At 65.4% G+C, this 20,584-nt stretch overlaps 3 protein-coding genes across 3 annotated transcripts in view; all 3 read left to right on the forward strand.

Annotated features, from left to right (window-relative positions):
• Positions 1-1,953, forward strand: part of CHLRE_01g008500v5 (uncharacterized protein) — a 6,462-nt gene extending 4,509 nt beyond the window's left edge. Inside the window, exons 10-12 of the mRNA XM_043058249.1 lie at positions 335-433; positions 695-769; positions 1,040-1,953. Coding sequence (XP_042928163.1) covers positions 335-433; positions 695-769; positions 1,040-1,186 — 321 coding nt within the window. The 3' untranslated portion in view covers positions 1,187-1,953. The remainder of the gene's footprint in view (positions 1-334; positions 434-694; positions 770-1,039) is intronic.
• A 658-nt stretch (positions 1,954-2,611) lies between these two features.
• Positions 2,612-9,922, forward strand: CHLRE_01g008550v5 (uncharacterized protein). The gene is made up of 13 exons (XM_043058250.1): positions 2,612-3,105; positions 3,401-3,679; positions 3,959-4,041; positions 4,357-4,515; positions 4,713-4,815; positions 5,119-5,281; positions 5,589-5,688; positions 6,037-6,156; positions 6,585-6,748; positions 7,099-7,228; positions 7,610-7,702; positions 8,075-8,224; positions 8,431-9,922. Exons 1-13 carry the CDS (start codon positions 3,084-3,086, stop codon positions 8,596-8,598), a joined length of 1,734 nt encoding a protein of 577 aa, XP_042928164.1. The 5' UTR covers positions 2,612-3,083; the 3' UTR covers positions 8,599-9,922.
• Positions 9,923-10,171: 249 nt separating this feature from the next.
• CHLRE_01g008600v5 (uncharacterized protein) lies at positions 10,172-20,523 on the forward strand. Its single transcript, XM_043058251.1, has 16 exons — positions 10,172-10,542; positions 10,864-10,901; positions 11,213-11,472; positions 11,800-12,253; positions 12,613-12,759; positions 13,011-13,088; positions 13,420-13,457; positions 13,749-13,809; positions 14,128-14,210; positions 14,557-14,638; positions 14,876-14,968; positions 15,305-15,434; positions 15,656-17,261; positions 18,002-18,893; positions 19,034-19,590; positions 20,090-20,523. Exons 1-16 carry the CDS (start codon positions 10,263-10,265, stop codon positions 20,196-20,198), a joined length of 4,908 nt encoding a protein of 1,635 aa, XP_042928165.1. The 5' UTR covers positions 10,172-10,262; the 3' UTR covers positions 20,199-20,523.
• Positions 20,524-20,584: the final 61 nt, after the last annotated feature.

The following is a 20,584-nucleotide window of genomic DNA, read 5'->3' on the forward strand; positions in this document are numbered from 1 at the left end:
AAGTCCCATCATCATCATCAGATCATGATCATCAGATGGCCTGGGCACCAACCCATCCCTCACTTCCAGGGGCAGGGCGCATGGGTGGGGGCAGGGGGAGTGGGGGTCGGTCTGGAGGTGTCCGGACGCGCACGAGGGCGGGGGCGGGACAGCTCCACTCACGCCAGTTGTCCATCCGGTGTAAAACCCCTTTTGCACACGGACACACGATCACAAAAACATACACACACAATCACACGTTTGAGCATTTTGGCAGGCGCGATAGCGCGTTTCCCGTTCTTTCCCTTCCCCTTGTCACCCATATGCATCGCGCATGGCCCCCCCACGGCCGCAGGTGGTGTCGGCGCTACTGTCTCTGGGCCTGTCGCCCAACGTGGTGAACAAGGAAGGCGACACGCCGCTGCACCTGGCGGCGCGAGGGGGGCACATTGAGGTGGGGGGGGGCAGCGCGGGGGGGGGCAGGTGTGGGGCGTTTGGGGGGATGTGGTGGCGGGGCAAGCCGGGCATGGGGACAGTGGCGGGCGGCGGGAGGCCGCACGCATTTGGTGGGCAGTGGCTGGACGCGTGGCCTTTACGGCACACACGGCCGGACACGGTCTCTTACACGGGCCGTGCATCGGCACGAAACACACACACATACATATATGCACACACAAGTGCTGTTGCGCGGGGCCCTGGGTTCGTTGGTGTGCAGGCCTGCAGAGCGCTTGTGGCGGGCGGCGCGGACTTGCTCCGCCGCAACAACAAGAACCGCACCCCCAAGACCCAGGTGTGGCGACAGTGGCGGGCCGGCCGCGGCGACAGCGGGGCCGCCGCGGTGCTAGTGGGGGGTTCGCTTGCTTGTGCGGGCCACTGTCAACAATCTTAGCATCCGTCCCCTCATGAACAGGAAACCCGCTCTTAGCTGCTATTCGTAGCCTGCCCTGGGTGCTCGCCTCCTTCCTACACACTTCCACACCACCAACCACCACCCTTCCAACCCCCGCTCGTTTTAGCTTGGTTTGGTTTAGTTTGGGACCACCCACCTTCCCCTGGACAGCTCAAGCTGCCGGAGGCCGCCAAGGCGTACCTGGAGGTGGCGGAGGAGGAGTTCAAGGCCGCCAAGGAGGCGAAGAAGTCGGCGCTGTGGGACGACAAGATGAAGGGCACGCAGACGGAGAGCGCGTTTGGGGTGCGCGTCATGTGATCGGTGAGGAGGACTGGAGGAGGACGAGGAGGAGGAGCAGGAGGAGGGTGGCGATGCGTGCCGCAAGCGAAGCGATGAGGTCATGAGGGGCACTGAGAAAGCGTGCGTGCGGCGTGCGGGTGCGTGTGGTGTTGGTTCGATTTAAATCCAGCGAAAGGAACAACAGACGCATAGCGCGATGCAGTCCACGACGAGCCGCATGGTGGAACGGCGGGATGATAGACAGCGTGTGGAATGCAGGGGAGGAGTTAGGGGCGGGTGGAAGCGTGTGGAATGCAGGGGAGGAGTTAGGGGCTGGGGTGTCGCGGCTGTTGTTTAAATGCGAGGACGCGAGGGCAGGCAGCCGCACTGCCGCAGCAATCCCGCACGCTTCGACCCGTAGTCAAGGGCGTGCTGGCAAGATCGGCAGGGCGCACGCATATGTCCCGGTTTGCAACGTTATTGTGTGTTTAGTTGCCTACCGTAAGAATCAGAGGAGATGCCGTACAGTCTGAGCGTGTGAGATTCAGGACTGCGGCAGCCATATCAAGGGCGGTGGCAGGGGTCGTATCTTGTTTTCGGGGTGATGTCTAGCTCCAGACAAAAACGGCCGGGTGGCCGCCGTCTTTTGTCACGGCACATGGCGGTTTGGTGGCTTCTCCATAGGCATTCGGACAAAACCCGCCCCAAAACCGGGCGGACAATGTCTTGCCTCAGACATTAGTCCCCGGGAGGAATGTCTAGGAAACGGCCAAAATGGCCAATTAATGTCTGGAGACATTAAGATAGGAGCCCTGGGCGGGGGACACAATGCTGCGCCCACCGGCTGCCCCCGGCGGCCCGACCGTCACCCCGGCTGTCACCAAGCACACAGTCTTCCGGGTGACGGGGCGCTCACAACCTGTGCGTCGGCGCTACCTCACGCCCACACGTGGCCTTGCATGCCCCCTCCGCTTCGCACACCGTGTGCATTGCGCTATTTGGCCCAGCGCTGCTGCAGCCGCTACGACCTTTGGACCCAACGCCGCCGCCTCTAGGCCTTGCAATTGACGGTTTGCAGGGCGCGCAGTCCTGGACAACGCACAACACGCATGGACTCCTCAAGGAGTGATACAAGGTACTGCATTTGCGGTAGCCGGGGGGCAGACCTGAGAACCTCCCCTGCTGAGAACCGATGAAGGCAGGGGCAGGGGCAGGGGCAGGGGCAGGGGCAGGGGCAGGGGCAGGGGCAGGGGCAGGGGCAGGGGCAGGGGCAGGGGCAGGGGCAGGGGCAGGGGCAGGGGCAGGGGCAGGGGCAGGGGCAGGGGCAGGGGCAGAGGCAGGGGCAGGGGCAGCGGCAGGGGCCGGGAAGCGACCGTCGACCGAGCGACAGCCACGCCTGGGCTGTCTCAAATGTGTGAGTATTTTGGTACAGCTATTTGGACAACCATGTTCATCTATCTAGATGTTGACCGCTCGGCGATGCTGTGGGCTACAGCCAGGCGATTTTGGTTTGAACGTGGGGAATGGGACTATTCTGGTGACCGGTTTCTTTGGGGCATGCGACACATACACTAGCTATGACATTCGCTGTCATCCTTAGGTATTTTTAAAACAGGCCTTTCTTCTGCTTTGCGACTGACACAACCCCGCTTATCCATCGGGGCTAGGCGCGCTCATTGCAGCATTCAACAAAGGCAACAGTCCTGTTTGATAAACTCAACACGCACGCTAGCTAGGCGGGTGGTAGGCTTGCAACAAAAGCATGCAGGCCCTCGCCCCCGGCTCTCGCCGGGCTTCTCATAAAGCAGCTCGTCTTTCTTCTGGAGGGAGACAATGCTTACTCAGTCGGCCGGTGCTCCTGCAGCGCGGGAGTATGTTCGGTTCAGCAAAGCGGGGGTTCCTGCCGAGCGCACAGAGCGCGTACTCGGGTGCCACAATGCGGCAAGCCACTCTTGAAGGTGTGATTTCAGTTTAGGTTGCAATGCGGTGCGCATTCGTGGCTGTTTGCGGGGGTGGCGGGGGAACTCGCGCTTTGGTTGACCCTAACACCGGTCAAATCCGCTCGCAAGCGCCGAGCCTCTGGTGGGGTGACTCAACGCCTGCTCAAGTTATTGCTTAAGCGCGCGATCTTAGCGCCAAGTGCGGCATCGTGTGCGGCTGTTCGGAACATCGCGGCCTGATGGTTGGTCGCTGTTCTCATGCGCTCGTGTTTTCGCCGCGCCTTGAAGTTTTCAGTCGTTTTGACCCATGTAGAGGAGGAAGCCGCGGCTGCCTGGGGCCGCGAGACACAACTTGTGGAGGCGTCGGCCCCGCATGCCGACGAGTATGAGAGCCCGAACGACCTCGGCTTCTGGCGGGTAGACATCGAGGACCAGGCGGCCTTCATTTGCAACGAGCTCGACCTCTCGGACGAGCAGGCGTTGTACCTTCTGAATGCGCTGGGCCTGTTGCCGGAGGGCGCCGCGCTCCCGGACTTCCGGGGGCAACCGGAGGGCCAGCAGCAATATGAGCAGGAGCTTGAGCAGCAGCAGGGTGAGGCAGCAGTGAGCAGCAGTGGTGCCACTCGTGGAGTTGGGGGCGTGGCGTCCAGCGGGCCGGGGGGAGTCAGGGCGGGCCACGCCTCCATTGGCCTCCCGTATGATTTGGAGCCGTACTGGGGTGTGTCTGGACGGGGGAATCTGAGCAGCCAGACCCTGTGCGGCACGGCGGCATGGCGGAGCGCCAGCAGACCAACGCGCACACACGCTGTGCGCTCATGGTAACACAACAATGGCCAATTTGTGTGCCTGTTGCTGTGCGCGCGACACGCAGAGCAAGATGCGTCGCAGCGGCCGTCGGGGTCCATGGACGAGGTTGAGGAGCCGGTGCTGCGGGACGCTCTGGAGTCTTGGCAGGTGAGGGGGTGGGTGGGTGGGTGGGTGGGTGCACAGCAGGAATTGCGGGCATGGCAAAGCAGGGGCGTGGCGTGTGTGCGAGCCACGCGGCGCCGCGTGCGGGACTCGCCTAGGCATCTGTGCAATTCTGCCACTCTGGCTGCTTGACAAAACGCGCTGGCCACGGGCATGGCTGCTCGCATGCACACAGCTGCCCTTGCCAATCTGCCGCACTCCAACCATCGACGAAACACAGCGATTAAGCCGCATCCATGGCTCGTGCTGGCATGCCTGCCGTTAAGAACTTTAGTCACCGACTCGCCATGGCCACAACAGGACATGTCCGACGAGGATGAGGACCACCGGCCCAGCACCTCGCAGCAGCAGATGCGGCAGATCATGAACAACCCGGAGTTTGGGTACCAGCCGGGGGACAACGGCGGGCAGGGGGAGGAGTACGACTATTACGATGAGAGCAACGGCAACGGGCGACAGGTGCGTGTGGTTGTGCGTGTGTGTGTGTGTGTGTGTGTATGTGCGGAGGATGCTGGGGGGTGGCGCGGGACTGGGGGGGATTGTGCTGGTGTGTTAGGAAGAGTGGCGAGGGCTTTTCGGGGTTGCCATAGCAGCGTTATCCACATCTCTTCAACAGCTGCTTCACCCACACGCCCCCTTGCCCATCCCACCTCCAGGACTACTCGGCGTCCTCCTCCCAGTCCGCCATGGTCCTGGCCAGCGCCGGGGGGTCGTTCCAGGTCAGCATAAAGCCCAACATCAGCGAGGCCAAGCCCTCGGGTGAGCAGCGGCGACGGCGATGGGAGGGGGCCGGCGACGGTGGGCGCGGGCGCAGTGGCGGTTGTGGCGGTTGCGCCGGGGGGAGGGGCGCAGCTGTTCTGGCTGCGGCCAGGACCCCTCGCCGCAACCACTTCCAGATAGGCAGGGCACAAAATTCGCGCAAACATTTTCAGCATTGCTCTGCTCCGCCGGCTCTTTGTTTCTCATTTCCCCACCTTTCGTCGCCGGGTCTTCTACCACACACCCCACGCCTCCACACGCCGCTCCCTCTCCCCGCCCCCTCCCGCTCCTGCTCCCACGCAGGCCACAAAGTGGCTCCCGGCGTGCCGGCGCTCAAGTACGACCAGTCCAGCTTCGACCGCGAGTACGAGGTCATCCACCTGCGGGTGGTGGGTCGCCGCGCCTCCACGGCGGCGGCCATGGGCGAGGAGATCGAGCTGGTGCCGGGCAAGCTCATCGCGGGGAGGTGAGGCAGAGGGGAGCGGGGGCGGGGGGCGGAGGGCAGGGGCGGAGGGCGGGTGTGGGGTTGCGAGCGGCACGCGGCGAAGGGCAGAGGGAGGGTCTGGAGGAGGGGAAGGGCGATGCGGGCGGTGGAGGACAGCGGGGAGGGAGAGGGGATAAGCTGGGATCGGACCCCGGGCATGCTGCACGCTTGAAGGTGGCTGCTCTCCCAGGCCGGCGGGCGAAGACGTGCCCGAACTCCACGCAACCACCACATTCCAATGTTATCTCATTGACACGACCCCCCTCCCCCCCTATGTGCTCCCCCCCAGGTACCAGGTCCTGGAGCAGGTGGGCGCGGCCGCCTTCAGCCGCGCGGTGCAGGCGTACGACACACTGGAGCGGCGCCTGGTGTGCCTCAAGGTCGTCAAGGTGGGAAGGGGAGGGAGGGGGGGATGAATAGCTTGTGTGTGTGTATGTGTATATGGGGGGGGGTTAGTTAATCCAAAACCCAAAGAAACCCAGCCCAGAACCAGCCCACAGAGCGCGGAGGAGGTGTGTGTATGTGTCTGTAGGAGGAGAGGGGTTGTACGGGGATATGGCTGGTGGGAAAGATGCGGCTGGGGGCGTGCTCCACAAACCTGCATTGGGCAGGACCAGCTGCTGCCCAATGGCGCTTGTGTGTCTCTGGCCTCATGTTCCTACACCCTGTACTTGTGCGCGCACTGACTGCTCCCTCATAAAATCATAGTAACGGTGCGGCGGCGCCCCCGCGTACAGAACGACAAGGAGTGCATGGACGCCTGCCTGGAGGAGGTGCGGCTGCTGCAGCTGATCAACAGCCGCGACCCGCGGGACGAGAACCACGTGGCCCGCCTGTACGACTACTTCTACCACCTTGTGAGACAGAGGGAGAGGGGGAGAGCCGGGCTGGCGTGTGGGTGGGAGGTGGGCCGGAGGGGGTGGGCGGGGCTAGGATGGGGCGTGCTGGAGGTGGCGGCTGGAGGGGGACATCCGGGGGGAAGGGGTGGTACTTGATGGTCAGCCGGGCATGCCACCCAGAAAGAAAGGTTCCTTTTTGGGGGCGGAGACCCCCACTGACTCACTCCTGCCCTATGCGGGCTGACTTCGGGTTCTGCGTCTCGGGTATTTTGGGGGCTTGGGACCGACTTCCACCCCCTCCGCCCCCTGTTCCCCCTACCTCCTCATTCCCCTGCTCCCCCTACCCCTGCTTGCATCCTGTTCCCAACGCATCAACCTCGCACCCCTCTGCCCCCCCCTCATATCCCATGTTCCCCCCCCCCTCTGCCCCCTCTGCCCCCCCTTAGGGCCACCTGTTCCTGGTGGTGGAGCTGCTGGGCGGCAACCTGTTTGACACGCAGTGCTACGACCCCAGCTACTTCACGCCCGGCCGCATGCAGTCCATCGCGCGCCAGGTGCTGCAGGCGCTGGCCTTCCTGCACGCCAACCAGGTCATCCACGCAGACATCAAGTGCGTCGCGCGCGGGCGGGGGCGGGTTTGTTGGGTGTTTTAGCGCGCGGGCGGGGGCGGGGGCGGGGGCGGGGGCGGGGGGCGGGCGGGCTGGGGCGCGGGGTTGGTCTTGTTGGGGGGGAGGGAGGGCGTGGGCCTTTTGGGGGGGGAAGGGAGGGGGAAGGGGGACGGCGTCGCGGTGTGTGTTGGCAGCGGCTGCAGGGGCCGGGAGGTGGGTGGCCGTGTGAACGCGGTGCGGTAAAGGAACGTGTGTGTACGAGGTATGTTGGTATGCGGTAGAGAGCAGAACACGGGAGTGAAACGCGTGCGTGTGTGTGATTGCCTCGTGTGTGTCACTTTACACCCTTTAGGCCCGAGAACATCCTGGTCAAGAACTACACCAAGTGCTCGGTGAAGGTGATCGACCTGGGCTGCTCCATCTACAACAGCGAGGCGCACCTCAGCCACTACGTGCAGAGCCGCTCCTACCGCGCACCCGAGGTGAGCAGGTGGAGGTCGAGGCAGCGCCGCAGGGCGCTAGGGATACGGGAGGAGGGCGTGTGGGGTGCACCCCACGGGTGCATGCGATCAGCGGTGCAAGCCGTCCTGTGACTGAACCTGGGCTCAACCCGCCACAACCGCCACCTCTTCCACACCACCTCTCCCACACCCACCTCTCCCACACCCACCTCTCCCACACCCACCTCTCCCACACCCACCTCGCCCACACACCCCTGCCTCCACCGAGCCTCCACCCCTAACCACTCCCACCACTCCCACCATCACCTCCTGTTCCTGGCGACGCCCTCACTTCGTAAACACTCATGAATGTCCCCCACCACCACCACCCACCACCACCACCACCTCGCCTCCTGTTCTCAGGTGATGCTGGGGCTGCCCTACGACGGCCGCATCGACATCTGGTCGCTGGGCTGCGTCATGGCGGAGCTGGCCACCGGGCAGGTGCTGTTCCCGGTGAGTGGCGCGGACACGTGTGTGCAGGCGGGGGCGGGGGGCGGGGGGCGGCTGGACGGGTGGGGTTGTGTGAGGGCCCAGCTCGACGTGCGCTCGGCTTCACTGCAAGCTGCTAGAGTATGCACGAGGCGAGGGGCGGGTTGTGTGGGTGTGTGTGCCTTACAGGAGTGAGGTGATCTGTCATGCTTGCATCAAACTTTATGCTCTTCCCCCCCCCCTGCCTACGACTTCACTTCTTAATTAATCATGAATGTAACCCCCCTCCCTCCCCTCCCCAACCTCGTCCTCCCCCTACCCCCCCCCACGTCGGCACTTCACTTCATATTTGATACACACCATCCCATGGATGGCTACCCCCCCCCCCCCAAACAGAACGTGTCCGAGGCCGCCATGATGGCGCGGCTGGTGGGCATGCTGGGCGAGCTGCCGCCCTACATGCTGCAGGAGGGGCAGTACGCGGGCGCCTTCTTCACAAAGAGCGGCCGAGTGTACGAGCGCGACGCGGAGAGCGGGCTGTTCCAGGTGGGGGGCTGGCTAGGCGAGGCGAACAGCGGGGAGGGAGGCAGGAGGGGCGGCGCTTCCGGCTGGAACGGGGCAGGTGAAGTGGTGGATCTGGATCGCAGTGTCAAAACCTGGCTTCCTGCTCCTCACATCCTGCATCCCCCGGACCCCGCCTTGTTGACACCACCCCTTCCCTCCTCCCCTGTCGCCGCCCCCGCTGTGCGCAGCTGCTGGCGCCCAAGCGCACCACGCTGCAGGCGCGCCTGGCCAGCCCGGACCGCGGCATGCTGCACTTCATCCGGCACCTGCTGGTGGCAGACCCCTCCAAGCGCCCCACCGCCGAGCAGGCGCTGCGCCACCCCTGGCTGCAGTACCGCTACCGCTCGCCCAAGTAGAGGAGGCGGCGGCAGGCGCGAGAGGGGGAGGCAGCGAAGGAGGGGGAGCAGCAAGATGAAGCAGCGGAGGCGGGAGCGGGGGCGGGAGTGGAGGCGGGCTTGGAGCCGGGAGCGATACTCGGGTGGGCTTGAGCGGCCTTTCGCCGTACGGCTGTGCAGGCGCAGGCGCGCCTGTAGCCTGTAGCCACGAGGCGCTGCAGGGGCAGGCGAGCGGCAGGTGGTGGTGGCTGGTGTGAGCGAGGGGGACGGCGGCGCTCGCGCCGCAGTCATGGGGCTGTAGAGCATTCGTGGCTGCTGGTTGCAGGGCTGAGCGGGTGGGTCCGTATCGAAGGAGCACACAGAGGTGTGTCTGTGTGGTGCCACTGTTGCCCTGTGGCATTGGAAACTCTTAAAGACCGTGCGAAAGGGGATGACAGCGTGGGCGTTGTACAGAGGGTAGTTCTGCAGAGGTTGCTGGGTCCTGCGCACATGCCGGTTGCGCTCGGCGTGCCGGTGCGTGGTTGCCGGGCCTCGTGTGTTTGTGCGCTTAGGTTTCCTTGTTCTGGAGCTGTTCGCATTTTTGTCGTTGAGGCCGGATTTGCGGGGATGCCAAAGGCCCCCAACATAGAGGCGTGTGCTTAGTAGGCGCCCGCATCAAGGTGGCTGGGTTGATAACGACCCGGGATCAGCCCTTTTCCTGCCATAAGGCAGCCACCTCCTTGTTGTCGTTGAGGCCGGCGCGTCTGTATGGGGCCCGGTGCTCCGGTTGCCGCGGGCTCCAGACGTCCAGGCGCGTGGGATTCGTCGTTCAATTGCTTCTTTCACAGGACGTAGGGCGGTCGACGTAACGCTCATCTGTGGGTTTGTTAGGTTAGGATGGCTGCGTCGCGCTGTCGATGTGTACGGACGGGGCTCAGTGGAAGGGCATTGTTGCTGTACAACAGTATGAAACTCAAAGCGCAGATAGGCAGAGGACAGGTGTTGCACCGCAATAGCGTTTGCCGTTCTCGACAAGGCGTGACCGGATACGTGTGGGTGCTGGGCTTTTGGTCCGTTTGGGTTCATGTGGACCGAGGAGGATGAGACGTGGGCATGCAGGGGCTGCCGCCGTGCCGATGGGCAAGGATGAGTAAGGTGCGTTGATGCAACTGAGGCCCAGAGTGACAGCACAGGCGACCTGGTCGTTATGGTGGTTGGCGCTGTGCTGGGGGCGGGGCAGGCACGGTGGCTGGTTCCGGTTCGCCACGCATGGTCTGGGCGGCGGGGGGGTTGCGCGCCTGTCGCCCAGCCGAGCGCCGTTTTGCCTGCCTTTCGCTGGCGCGGCAGATTGTAACCATACCCTAGCGGTGGACAACAGCAGCTGGTTTGAAGCGCTTGGTGAGGGCTTGCCGCCGGCCACAAACGGCATCAAGTCAGGCGTTGGGGCCCATCCAAGGTTAGACCCAAGGTGGCGGGCCCTCACGCCGACCGCGGCATCAGCCCACGGGCGGGGACGCGCGCACCTTGATCCAGAAACGCCCAAAGCCACAAACCCTATGCCACACATGTTGCTTTAACTATTGCGTACGTAGTTGAAGTGCTGCCCTATTCACCCGCCATTCCTGCTAGAAACTCCTGCCTATTGCGCAGTATCTGGGCTGTATGAGACCATGAATGAAATGAACTCTATATAGTCTCAGCCACTGATGCGGGTTCAGTCCCGCTATGCGGCGCGCCGCGACGATGGCGCGCTGCACTCCCTATTCGCGGGCGTGCAGCCCGCGCAGCGCGGCCCAAGAGCTCGGCGGAGACAAAATCTTTTTGGGATGCGTAACATGCTCATCGCTGCAGTGTGCGTGACCAGCCTGCTGTTCTGGCTCGCTGTACAATACTACGTGCGTCCCACCCAGCATTGGAAAGCCCGGGTGTTTGGGGAGGACCCGTATGACAGCTTCTACGGCGATGCTCGCGCGCTGTCAGACGAGGGTGAGGACGGGGAACGGGGCGGGTTTGAGACGCGAGCGGGGGGCGGGCATTATGGAAGGCGTTGGTTACCGGGGAGGGGGCGTGCCGTGAGGGTGTGCGGGGCACCGGGTGCCAGCCTGGGTCGGTAGGCTCGGTGTCGTGGCGGCATTGCCGTCATGTCGCGCGCCGAGTAACACACGCACGTGAGGTCGGGAGCAACGCACGCACACAGGTTCTGAGGCCGATGTCTGCCCTTGGCCGTGTCTGATCGCCGGCTCGGCTAACGAAGCCTATCGTGTCATGTCACCGTGTGTTGTGCGCCATCGCACGTCGCCGCTGCAGAGCTTCAGAGCTTGGCGACGGACCTGCAGGAGAACGAGGTGGGTCGTGGGTACGGGACCTGTGGGTGTGGGTATGGGGACGTGTGGGTGTGGGTATGGGGACCTGTGGGTGTGGGTGAGCGGGTCTCACGTGGGTGTGGACGAAAAGTCTGGTGTACGGCAGGGGGGGGGGGGTGGCCAACACAGTCTCCACCATCTGCTGTGCGGGCAGCTGTTGGGGCACCCGGTCCGCACCCGCATGCATCCGCGACAACACAACAACACAACAACAACAATGACAAAACAGCAACGCAACCACTCACGGGCCCGCGCACCTAAAGCAATATCGCAATGCCGTACGCACACCGCAGGAGGGCTACTACTATGGTGACGTCGGCCGCTCGGACGACGCCGGGAACGCCGGCAGTAGCAGCAGCAGCAGCAGCAGCAGCGGCGGCGCTGACGGTGGTAATGGGAATGCCGCCGCCGGCAGTAGCAGCAGCAGCAGCAGCAGTAGCGGCAAGGATGGCGGAGACGGGGGCGGAGGCGTCGCGGAGGACCTGCAGGAGTCGAGTGCCAAGATGACCAAGGTTTGGGCGGCGCTGTGGGAGCGAGGCGTGGGCAGAAACAGGTGGGGCGTCGTAGGTGGGGTGGGGCGTGGGGCTCGGGGCTCGGGGCTCGGGGTCTCGGGGCTTGGGGGTGCCGGGCTCCGGGCCGTGGCGGAAGTTTAGCCGCGTCGTGCCAGAGCAGTGTGCCAGAGTGGCGGCACGAGGTGCGGGGGGGGGGGGAGTGGACGTAAGGGCGGGGGTGGCAGGGGGCAGGAAGGCCTGCGGGAAGGCCTGGATGGAGCCCCCAACACAAACACACGCACGTTCTTGGAGTCCTGACACATACGATTTCCAAGGCCTGGACGCGGACAAGCTCGGTAGCACTGAGCACTTGCTACGGACTTGCGCAGGTTCAAGGGCACAGGCGGCGGCGACGACGGCGGCCAGCAGCTGCAGCGTGGCTCCGCGGGCCGACCTCCGCCGCCTCCGCCGCTGGACTCGTGCCGCCGCTGCGCGGCCTTCTCAGCCACGGACTTCCTCCCTGGCGCCGCCGACGCGGCCCTAGCAGCGCAAGACCCCTTCTGGGCCGTGCTACAGCCTGGAAAGGCGGGGGCTGCTACAGCCGAGGCGGTCGGGTCTCAGGCCGGCAGTAGCAGCAACAGCAGCAGCAGTGGCAATAGTACTGTTGGAAGAGGTAGCGGCAGCGGCAGTGGCAGTAGCAGTGGCGGGAAAGGGGCGGGGCTGGATGTGCGGCGGCGGCAGTGCCGGCAGCACGCGCCGTACATTGGTGGTGAGGTGCGCGGCCCCTTCCTGGAGCGCTACCACCACCGCATCATACGACACATCCAGAGCCCCGAGTACCGGGTGCGTGCGTGTCTTTTTGGGGGGGGGGGGGTTGTAAATACCAGCCCAAACTAAACCAAACCCGATGCAATAGAGGGGGGGTTGTAGATACCAAGGGGTGTAAAGTACGAAACCGAGCAAGCCAAACCAGCGGAGCACAGGCAGCGGGGGTGGCTGGGCGGTGCGGCGGGGCGCAGCGTGCTGCTAGGTAGGAGCGGGCGAGGCCAGCGGTGGCGTGGCGTGGCGTGCTGCCAGCAAGCGTACGACATCCCTGTGACCCACCCTGCCACACCGCCTCTGCCGACCCTGCTGTCGCCCCTGCCGTGCCCCTGCTGTGCCCCTGCCGCTCCCTGCCGCCCCTGCCCCTGCGGCCCCACCAGGCCCGCGCCGCCCGCATCGCCGCTCACGGCGGCCGCGGCCTGCTCATCCCCGCCGGCGGCCCGCGCTACACGTCCAACCTGCTGGTGACGCTGCACGTGCTGCGTCGCCACCTGCGCTGCACCCTGCCGGTGGAGGTGGCGTGGCAGGTGGGGAGGGAGGGGAGGGGGATGTGTGCCCGAGCGCGATGAAATAGGTCCCAGTACCGTACGGTAGTCGAGGAATCGTCGCCCAACCCAGAAAAGCTCTACGTATAATCTTCGGTCGCGGCCACCTGGAGGGGAAGGGAGAGGGGATGGGGGAGGAGCACACTGCTTGCACTTGCGTTTCGCCTCCTGAACAGGCACCAATTCAAGGAACGAACCACTTTTGTCTTACTGATCAAACCTCGCTCGCGTAGGGCGATGATGAGATGGATGCTGTGACGTGGGCGGCCATTGAGCGCCATTTTGCGCCCATCCGGGGGTTCAACGTCAAGGCAAGTGCCATCGGAGTGCGGCACACGTGGGACAGGGATAGAGGAACAAGGAGAAGGCATGTGTGTTTTGTACTGGTGTGCATGCCCGCTTGTGTTGAGAGCACAGGGTATAGGAGATGCAACGAGTATGCGCGTGCGTGTGCATCAGGCACGTCTGCATGCAAGAAGCACACCGCACGCGTGCCGCGTGCTAAATCCCGAATCCACACCGGCCACAACACGCGTCCGCACACCACACACACACCGCACACCAACACAATCCACACACACAGCCCCGCCCACACCACGACCACCCTCCCCGCACTCTCCCCCCCCCCACACACACACGCAGAGGCAACCGCACCCCGTGCCCGGCCTCCACGGGAAGACGTGAGTGGCGCGGCGTGTTTTGTCTTGCTTGGCTTCCTTGTCGTCTTGGTCTGATGTGTGCTTGGGTGCCTAGGTGCATGGGGCGCATAGCCGCATAGGGTGGCAGGGCGCGCCACACTCATGCTCCCACTCCTCTCTCACCAACCCACCCCATGGGTTTCTTGGGACCTATGTCGTTGGGCGCTCGCATCTAACCCCCTCCCCCCATGCAACCCGCCCCCTCTGGACGTCGGCACTTCACTTCATATTTGATACACACCATCCCATGGATGGCTACCCCCCCCCCAACAGCTTCGACGCCACGTCCTACAGCGGCAAGGTGTTCGCACTGGCGCTGTCCGAGTTCAAAGAGGTACGACACGGTCTTACGGCACCGGTACGGCGGTACGGCTCCTCTGCGTACCGTAAGTGCCGGTACTGCTTTGCTGTCCGCTGCCGTGATGGACCTCAAGCCTTGCTGTTCTTAAGAAGTTAACACTGCCTGACCCGACCTGACCCAATCTGACCCAAACACACCGGACCCGACCGCACCGGACCGGACCGCGCTTCACTACCGGTATTCAGCTGCTTTCCTCGGCTGCGCTTTGCGTTTGCCGTGTCTCTCCGATGATCCGATTATGCACATTCGTCGCCCATGTGTAATGTGTACGGCACGCCACCTGCCGCGCAGGTCCTGATGGTGGACGCCGACTCGCTGCCGCTGCTGGACCCCAACACGTTGTTCGAGGACCCGCGCTTCCAGGCGCACGGCAGGTGGGGTGGAGGAGGTGGAGGTGGAGGGGATGGGGGATGCGGGGGCTGGGGTGTGTAGTGTAATTCCAGCCCAAACGAAACCAAACCAAGCAAAGTTGGCGGACGTCCAGTGCACTCGATGACATCACCACCCGCTAGGCCGATATATATTGTACCACCTAGGTGGGGGCGGGGGGGTCGCTTGATGCCACCTGGTGTCGCGTTTTATGACACGGTGCGTTTGGACTCCTCACGCCCGAGATCGCGCCATGGCCCACGGCTGCTACTGCCGCTGCCACTGCACACTGCTACTGCCCGCTGCTACTGCTACCGTTGCTGCCCCCTACCCACGCCACCCATGCCACAGCCTGTTCTGGCCGGACGCCTGGACGGGGCAGGCGTCCCGCGGGATCATGGAGGTGTACGGCATTGACGCAGAAAAGGCCGAGGTGGGCATGCGTGTGCCAGCATGTCACATGTGTGTGTATGTCTCGTGACATGTCAAACCATGTTAACAGCGCGCCTTCCCTGCAGCCCATCAATCACCCAGTTCTCCCCTGCTCCCCACCGTATCCACGCTGTCAAATCCCCTCCGTCCGACACCCCTTCCCCCTTTTTAATTCGCCCCGTCCGACACCCCTTCCCCCTTCCTCCCCCCCATCAAACACACCCGCCCCCGCTCCCAGCGTGTGTTGGCCATGGGTCGCGGCACGGGCCGGCGCGATGCGGAGAGCGGGCAGCTGCTGCTGGACCGCAGCCGACACCTGGACGTCATCGAGGTGGGTGGGCGGCGGCGGCGGCGGGGTTGTGCCCGGTACTGTGGGGTGTGGGTGTGGAGGGTGGAGGGTGGGATGCGGGGTGAGGCTGGGTGGGTGGGTGGGTGATGTGGGGAGGGTCGAGGAGCTGGCAGAAGGGAAGGTCAGCGTGTGAGGGGTGGGTTTGCATGCAGGCGGGTTATAATTGTGGGTTATAGCTGAGGAGCGCGGGCGCAGAAGGTTTTGCATACCGTATGCGCGCACACGCGCTGGATGGACTGTTGGGCCCACAAGACATCACCCCACAATGTCCACCCCCATCACCCTCCTCAACCTCAACCTCAACCTCAACTTCAACAGGCCCTGCTGTTCCTGAACCGGCACCCGAGCTCCAACGCCGGCCTGCTGTGGGGTGACAAGGACACCTTCTGGCTGGCGGCGGCGCTGGTGGGCAAGGCGCACTGCTACAACCAGGTGGCCGTGCCGCCGTGTGAGTGCTGATGATTGGGGCTTGCAGCTCCAGAGAGCTTTGTTTTTGTTGTTATAGTGGCATCAGTATGTTGATGTTGCGTTAAGGCAGGTAAAATAAAACCCTTTGTCGATGGCTACTTGTGGACAACGCAAGCCACGCCACGCCACTCGGCAGCAGGAAAGCTGACTCCACACCACAACCCCCACATTCCCACCTTGCTTCTTTTCAACAACCACCAGCCGGCATGTTCCACTGGGCTCCCGACATGTTGCTCAACAAGATCACGAACACGAAAGGACCAGGCTGGCAGTTGGGCGGTTTCGTACAAAACCTGGAAGACGAACCGTTCGTGTACGGCGTCAACAGCATGGCGGGCGCGCCCGCGCCGCCGCCGCCGTCACCGCCGCCGGAGCCGCCGCTGCCGCCGGCGGACCCGTCGCCGCCGCAGGCGCCGCCGTCGCCGCCATCGCTGCCGTCGCCGCCACTTCGTTGGCACCGCAAGAAGAGGCACCGACCAGGTCACGGCCTGGACGTTTCATCTTCAACTGAAACAACGACGAGGTCGGAGTCGCTTCATGTCCACAGGAAGGTGGGGAGGACGGTGGGCGACATAGTACAGGGCATGCTGGAGAAGGACCGCGCGCGGCAGCAGGAGCAGGAGGCGGCGGAGGCGGCGGTGGCGGCAAAGGAGGCCAGGGATGCCGCAAAGGCGGCGGCGGCGGCGGCGGCGGCGGCGGCAGGGAAGCAGGAGGGCCGGCGGCGGCTGCTGGCGGCGGCGGCGGATGCGGATGCCGACGGCGACGATGGCGATGCCGACGCCGGTGACGATGCCACGGAGGCTAACGCTCAGGCGGCGTCGGATGACTACATGGCTGCAGCCGCCCGCGCCGCAGCCGCCACCCCGTCGCCGCCTCTGCCTGCTCCTTCGCACCCCGCCCCACCAAAACTACCGCCCCTGCCGCCGCTTCCGCCGCCGCGGGCGCCGGACGCGACGCGAAACGAGTCAGTCCTGGCGGCGGCGCGCGCCGCGGCGGCGGCGGACACTGCTGACGAGGATGCCGTGGAGTCTGACGCGGCGGCGGCGGCGGACGAGCAGGCGGCGGCGGAGGCGGGCGCGGCGGCGGAGGTTGACGGCGCGTTGGCGGCGGCGGTGGCGGCGGCGGGGCTGAACACGACCGAGGCGCACAAGCACGAGGGCAGGTGGCGTCAGCTGGTGGCGGCTGTAGCAAGGGCCACCTCGGGCCTGGAGGCTGGGCTGCTGGCGGGCCGGGCGGGCGAGGCGCTGGACGGCAGCAGCAGCAGCGGTAGTAGCAGCAGCAATAGCAGTAGCAGTAGCAGTAGCAGTGGCAGTAGCGGTAGCGACACGACGTCGGCGCCTCCACCCAGTCCAACAGCAGCCGAAGGTCGTGTCAGCACTGCCGCCGTCACCCCGCAGCCGCCGCCGCCGCCGCCGCCACCGTCACCGCCGCCTGCTGCAATCCCAGCCGCGGCGGCGCCCTCTCCTCCTCCCGTGCCCTCTCCTCTGCCTCAGCCCCAGCCCCGACTACAGCCACCTCCCACGCCACAGCTCCCGCCGCAACCGCCCTCCCTCCCGCCGCCGCCGGCCCAACCCGCCCCGCCCTCCCGCCCGCCATACCAGCCGCCCGCCTGGCCGCCCGTTGTGCTGCGGGCACCGCAGTACGGCAGCAGGGGCCACGGCCGCGCGCCGCGGCCCGGGGAGTCGCTGCTAGCCCCCCTGGGCCCTGGTTTGACACGCCCTGTGTTCCTGCACCGCACCATCAACAAGTGGGGTCAGGGGGCGGCGCCATGGCTGCCGGAGGTGATCAGCGCGCCCGTGACACAGCGGTGCGTGATGAGCATTGGGGGCGGTGGGGGCGGTGGGGGCGGTGGGGGCGGTGGGGGCGGTGGGGGCGGTGGGGGCGGTGGGGGCGGTGGGGGCGGTGGGGGTGGTGGGGGTGGTGGGGGCGGTGGGGGCGGTGGGGGCGGTGGGGGCGGTGGGGGAGGTGGGGGCGGTGGGGGCGGTGGGGGTGGTGGGGGCGGTGGGGGCGGTGGGGGCGGTGGGGGTGGTGGGGGTGGTGGGGGCGGTGGGGGCGGTGGGGGCGGTGGGGGCGGTGGGGGAGGTGGGGGAGGTGGGGGTTAGCCATTCATGGGAAGGGATTTTAGATGAAACATGGAACTGCAGGCGTCCAGAGGAGCGGTGGAGGAGGCGGTGGGATGGGACACGGGAGGATTATGAAGAGAATATGGATGGGGAGGCCTAGGAGGAGAGGCGGCGGAGCGGGGCGGTGGCGGGGCCGGTGGGCGAGGGGGGGGGGTTACATTCATGAGGAAGGAAGTGGTAGACGGTAGACCATCTTGGGGGGCAAAGATGGAGGGGTTGTATGTGGTGGGGGCGGGCGGGTCGGTGGCAAAAAGGCGAGGAGCGGGGAGTTGCATGCATGGTGGGCGCGGTGCCGACGACTGTGCGAGACGGCCCAATGCTAGCTACAAGACATCTTACCCAAGTTATTCTCAACGTTTGTTGACCTCACTGCTTGTTGCTTGCCGCCACAACACTGCCCTAACACTCCCCGCACACCTCACAGCTGGGCTGGATACTACCTGGCCCACGAGTCGGAGGGTCCCACGCGGGGCATACCCTGGGACTTCGTCGTACCCGCACACGCCCTCACCATCCTGGAAGCCACCGCACCCGACCCGGCGGCAGTAGCAGCAGCAGCAGCAGCAGCGGCTGTAGCACGAGCTGTAGCACCGCACGGAAAAGGGACAGCGGAAGAGGCGGATGGCGGCGGCGGCGGCAGTAGCGGCGGCGGCGGCGGCGGCAGTAGCGGCGGCGGCGGCGGCGGCAGTAGCCGTGGTAGCGAACGGCAGCAGCCTGAGCTGTCGGGTTTGAGGTGGCTGCCTGCTGGGGTGACGGGGAGCGGCTCGCAGTCACGCGGCGTCGCCGCATGGTTGGCGGAGTGGCGCAGCATTGGCGGCCGCCGCGGCGGTAGTAGCAGGAGCAGCGGCGGCGGCGGCGGTGGGCCAGATGATGCTAAGCTGGCGGAATGGCGGACGTGGGGGCTGGATGGAGCTGGCAGCGCAGCGGATGAGGAGGATGATGAGGGAGATGGTGGTGGTGGCGGCGGCGCTTTGTGGGGGTGGTGGTTGAGCGGTAAGAGCAAGGCGGGTGCCGGCGGCCGCCGCAGGAGCGACTCGGCAGTAGCAGAGGCTCCTGCTGCGGCTCCTGCTTTGGCCGCCAACGGCAGCAGTAGCACCGGGAGCAGCATGAGCAGTAGCAGCAGCAGCAGCTCGATTGCGCCGAAGTTGTGCCCCCTCATTGGCGGTGGCAGCAGCGGCGGCAGTAGCAGTGCCGAGAAGGCGGCGGCGGCGGCGGCGGCGGCGGCGGCGGCGGCGGCGGCAGGGGTCGGTGGCGATGTCGGTGGCGGCGGCCACAGCTGCCCTTGGGGCCGTGCTGACGTGGAGGCGTATCTGAAGGTGAGGACCCGCTGCCTGGGCGACTGTTTTTTGCAGTCTCGTGCTCTTTTGATCAGCTGCTTGTTTATCTTTCTCGGCGCATTACTCCTCGGCGTAAACCCTGTTCGTGCAACTGCCCCCCAACGCTGCTCCCCACACAGGCCATCGATGCGGGTCTGCCACTGGACCGCCATCCCGCACTGGAAGCCGCCTGCCGTACACAGCTGCTGGCGGCGGCGGCCGCCGCCGCCAACGCCACGGCCGCCGCCGCGGCGCGCTCAGAGGCAATCCTCGCGGCTGTGGACGAGCAGAGACGCCTGCGGCGGCGCGATCGCATGCGTAACGCCGCCGGCCACGACGACGAGGGTGAAGATGACGACTTTGATTGGCTGCCCTGGTTCTTCCGGGGCGCCGTAGATTCGTACCGTGATGCGCGGTACGACGGAATCCTGGACGTACTGCCGCTGCCGCGTACGACAGTGGCGCCGTTTGCCTACCTCGAAACCGAAACCGGCGAGGGCGGCGGCCTCGCCCCGCTGTCGCCTGAGAATCTGGCGGCGCGGCGGCCGGAGGCGGCGGTTGATTCGATTGGCGGCGGCGGTACGGCGGCTGCTGGTACGACTGGTACGACGGCGAAGAGCTTTCTGTACTATACGTGGGACGGCGATGGGCTGGATGCGCCGCCGCCGATGCCGGCGCTGCGGCAGGACTGGTCCAGGTGGGTTGTGCGAAATGGTGTGTCCTATGTGCGTGCGAGTGTGTTGTGTTGTGTTGTGTGTGCGTTGTGTGTGTACATGTTTGTATGTGTGCGTGTTTGTGTGTGTGCGTCCGACGCACAGAAGTGGGGGCCAGCGGCGCAGATGGGGATGGCGGGAGACGGGCCGCAGACACAGGGACGGCGGGGGGCCTAGGTGGATGATTGCTGGCAGGGCCAGTCATCATCAGCGCCGACGTTGTCCTATCTAGATACGGTAGATGGGGGCCAGGATGCGGACGAGGCGACGAGGTGGCGTGCGTGGCGTGTGCGTGGCCCTTGCGTGGCGCAAGCGAGCGAGCGGAGGACCGCGAAGCCTGCTCGGGCGGTGGGGTCCGAGGTGCCCTTCCTGCACTGCCTTGCCCTGCCCCTGCCCCCAAACTCATACTTGTTGGAAATGGCCAGTCAGGAACCTGACCCCCGCCCTTTCCCCCGACCTGGCCCTCCGTCCGGCCCTCCGCAGCCCCTGGCCCTGCTCCGACGCCCCCACCGCGGCGGCGCTACGTGCCGCTTACGCCGCCTACGCCTGGGTGCGGCGCCACAGGCGGCGATTCCCGCTGCTGCAGAAGTAGTAAGGGGCGGCAGCAGCACAAATAATGAACGAAGCACGCATATTGCGGCTGTTAGGACTGCGGTGTGCGAGGCTGTCACCCTGTGCGGTGGCAAGGATGCGCTTGGGCCTGAGGAGGCCTGGGAGGGAAGCTGGGTCGGGGGGCTTGTTGGGCGCCTGGGAGAGCGAATCAAGGGGCGCATCCGCTAACCTGATTGAGAGCACCGATGACAACTGATGATAGTCGCTTTTGCGAGCCGGGCGGCACGCGCGTGTCGGGGATGACGCGCAGCTGGCGGTGTCATAGCTGCACGAAACTGCGAAGTCGTCGAGCACTCGACTACTCGCGCAGCGCGGTTTCTTAATGCCACGGCTTTGCCCATGCAATCAAATTGTTGTCACATGGCT

This window comes from Chlamydomonas reinhardtii, chromosome 1, assembly GCF_000002595.2.
Source record: "Chlamydomonas reinhardtii strain CC-503 cw92 mt+ chromosome 1, whole genome shotgun sequence".
NCBI lineage: Eukaryota > Viridiplantae > Chlorophyta > Chlorophyceae > Chlamydomonadales > Chlamydomonadaceae > Chlamydomonas > Chlamydomonas reinhardtii.

Coding starts and splice junctions, on each gene's coding strand:
- CHLRE_01g008550v5 (XM_043058250.1), top strand. CDS start 3,084: ATGCGGCAAGCCACTCTTGAAG. Junction 3,106..3,400: donor GCGGCAAGCCACTCTTGAAG/GTGTGATTTCAG, acceptor TGACCCATGTAG/AGGAGGAAGCCGCGGCTGCC. Junction 6,157..6,584: donor ACGACTACTTCTACCACCTT/GTGAGACAGAGG, acceptor GCCCCCCCTTAG/GGCCACCTGTTCCTGGTGGT.
- CHLRE_01g008600v5 (XM_043058251.1), top strand. CDS start 10,263: ATGCGGGTTCAGTCCCGCTATGCGGCGCGCCGCGACGATGGCGCGCTG. Junction 12,760..13,010: donor CGGTGGAGGTGGCGTGGCAG/GTGGGGAGGGAG, acceptor TCGCTCGCGTAG/GGCGATGATGAGATGGATGC. Junction 13,810..14,127: donor CGCTGTCCGAGTTCAAAGAG/GTACGACACGGT, acceptor CCTGCCGCGCAG/GTCCTGATGGTGGACGCCGA.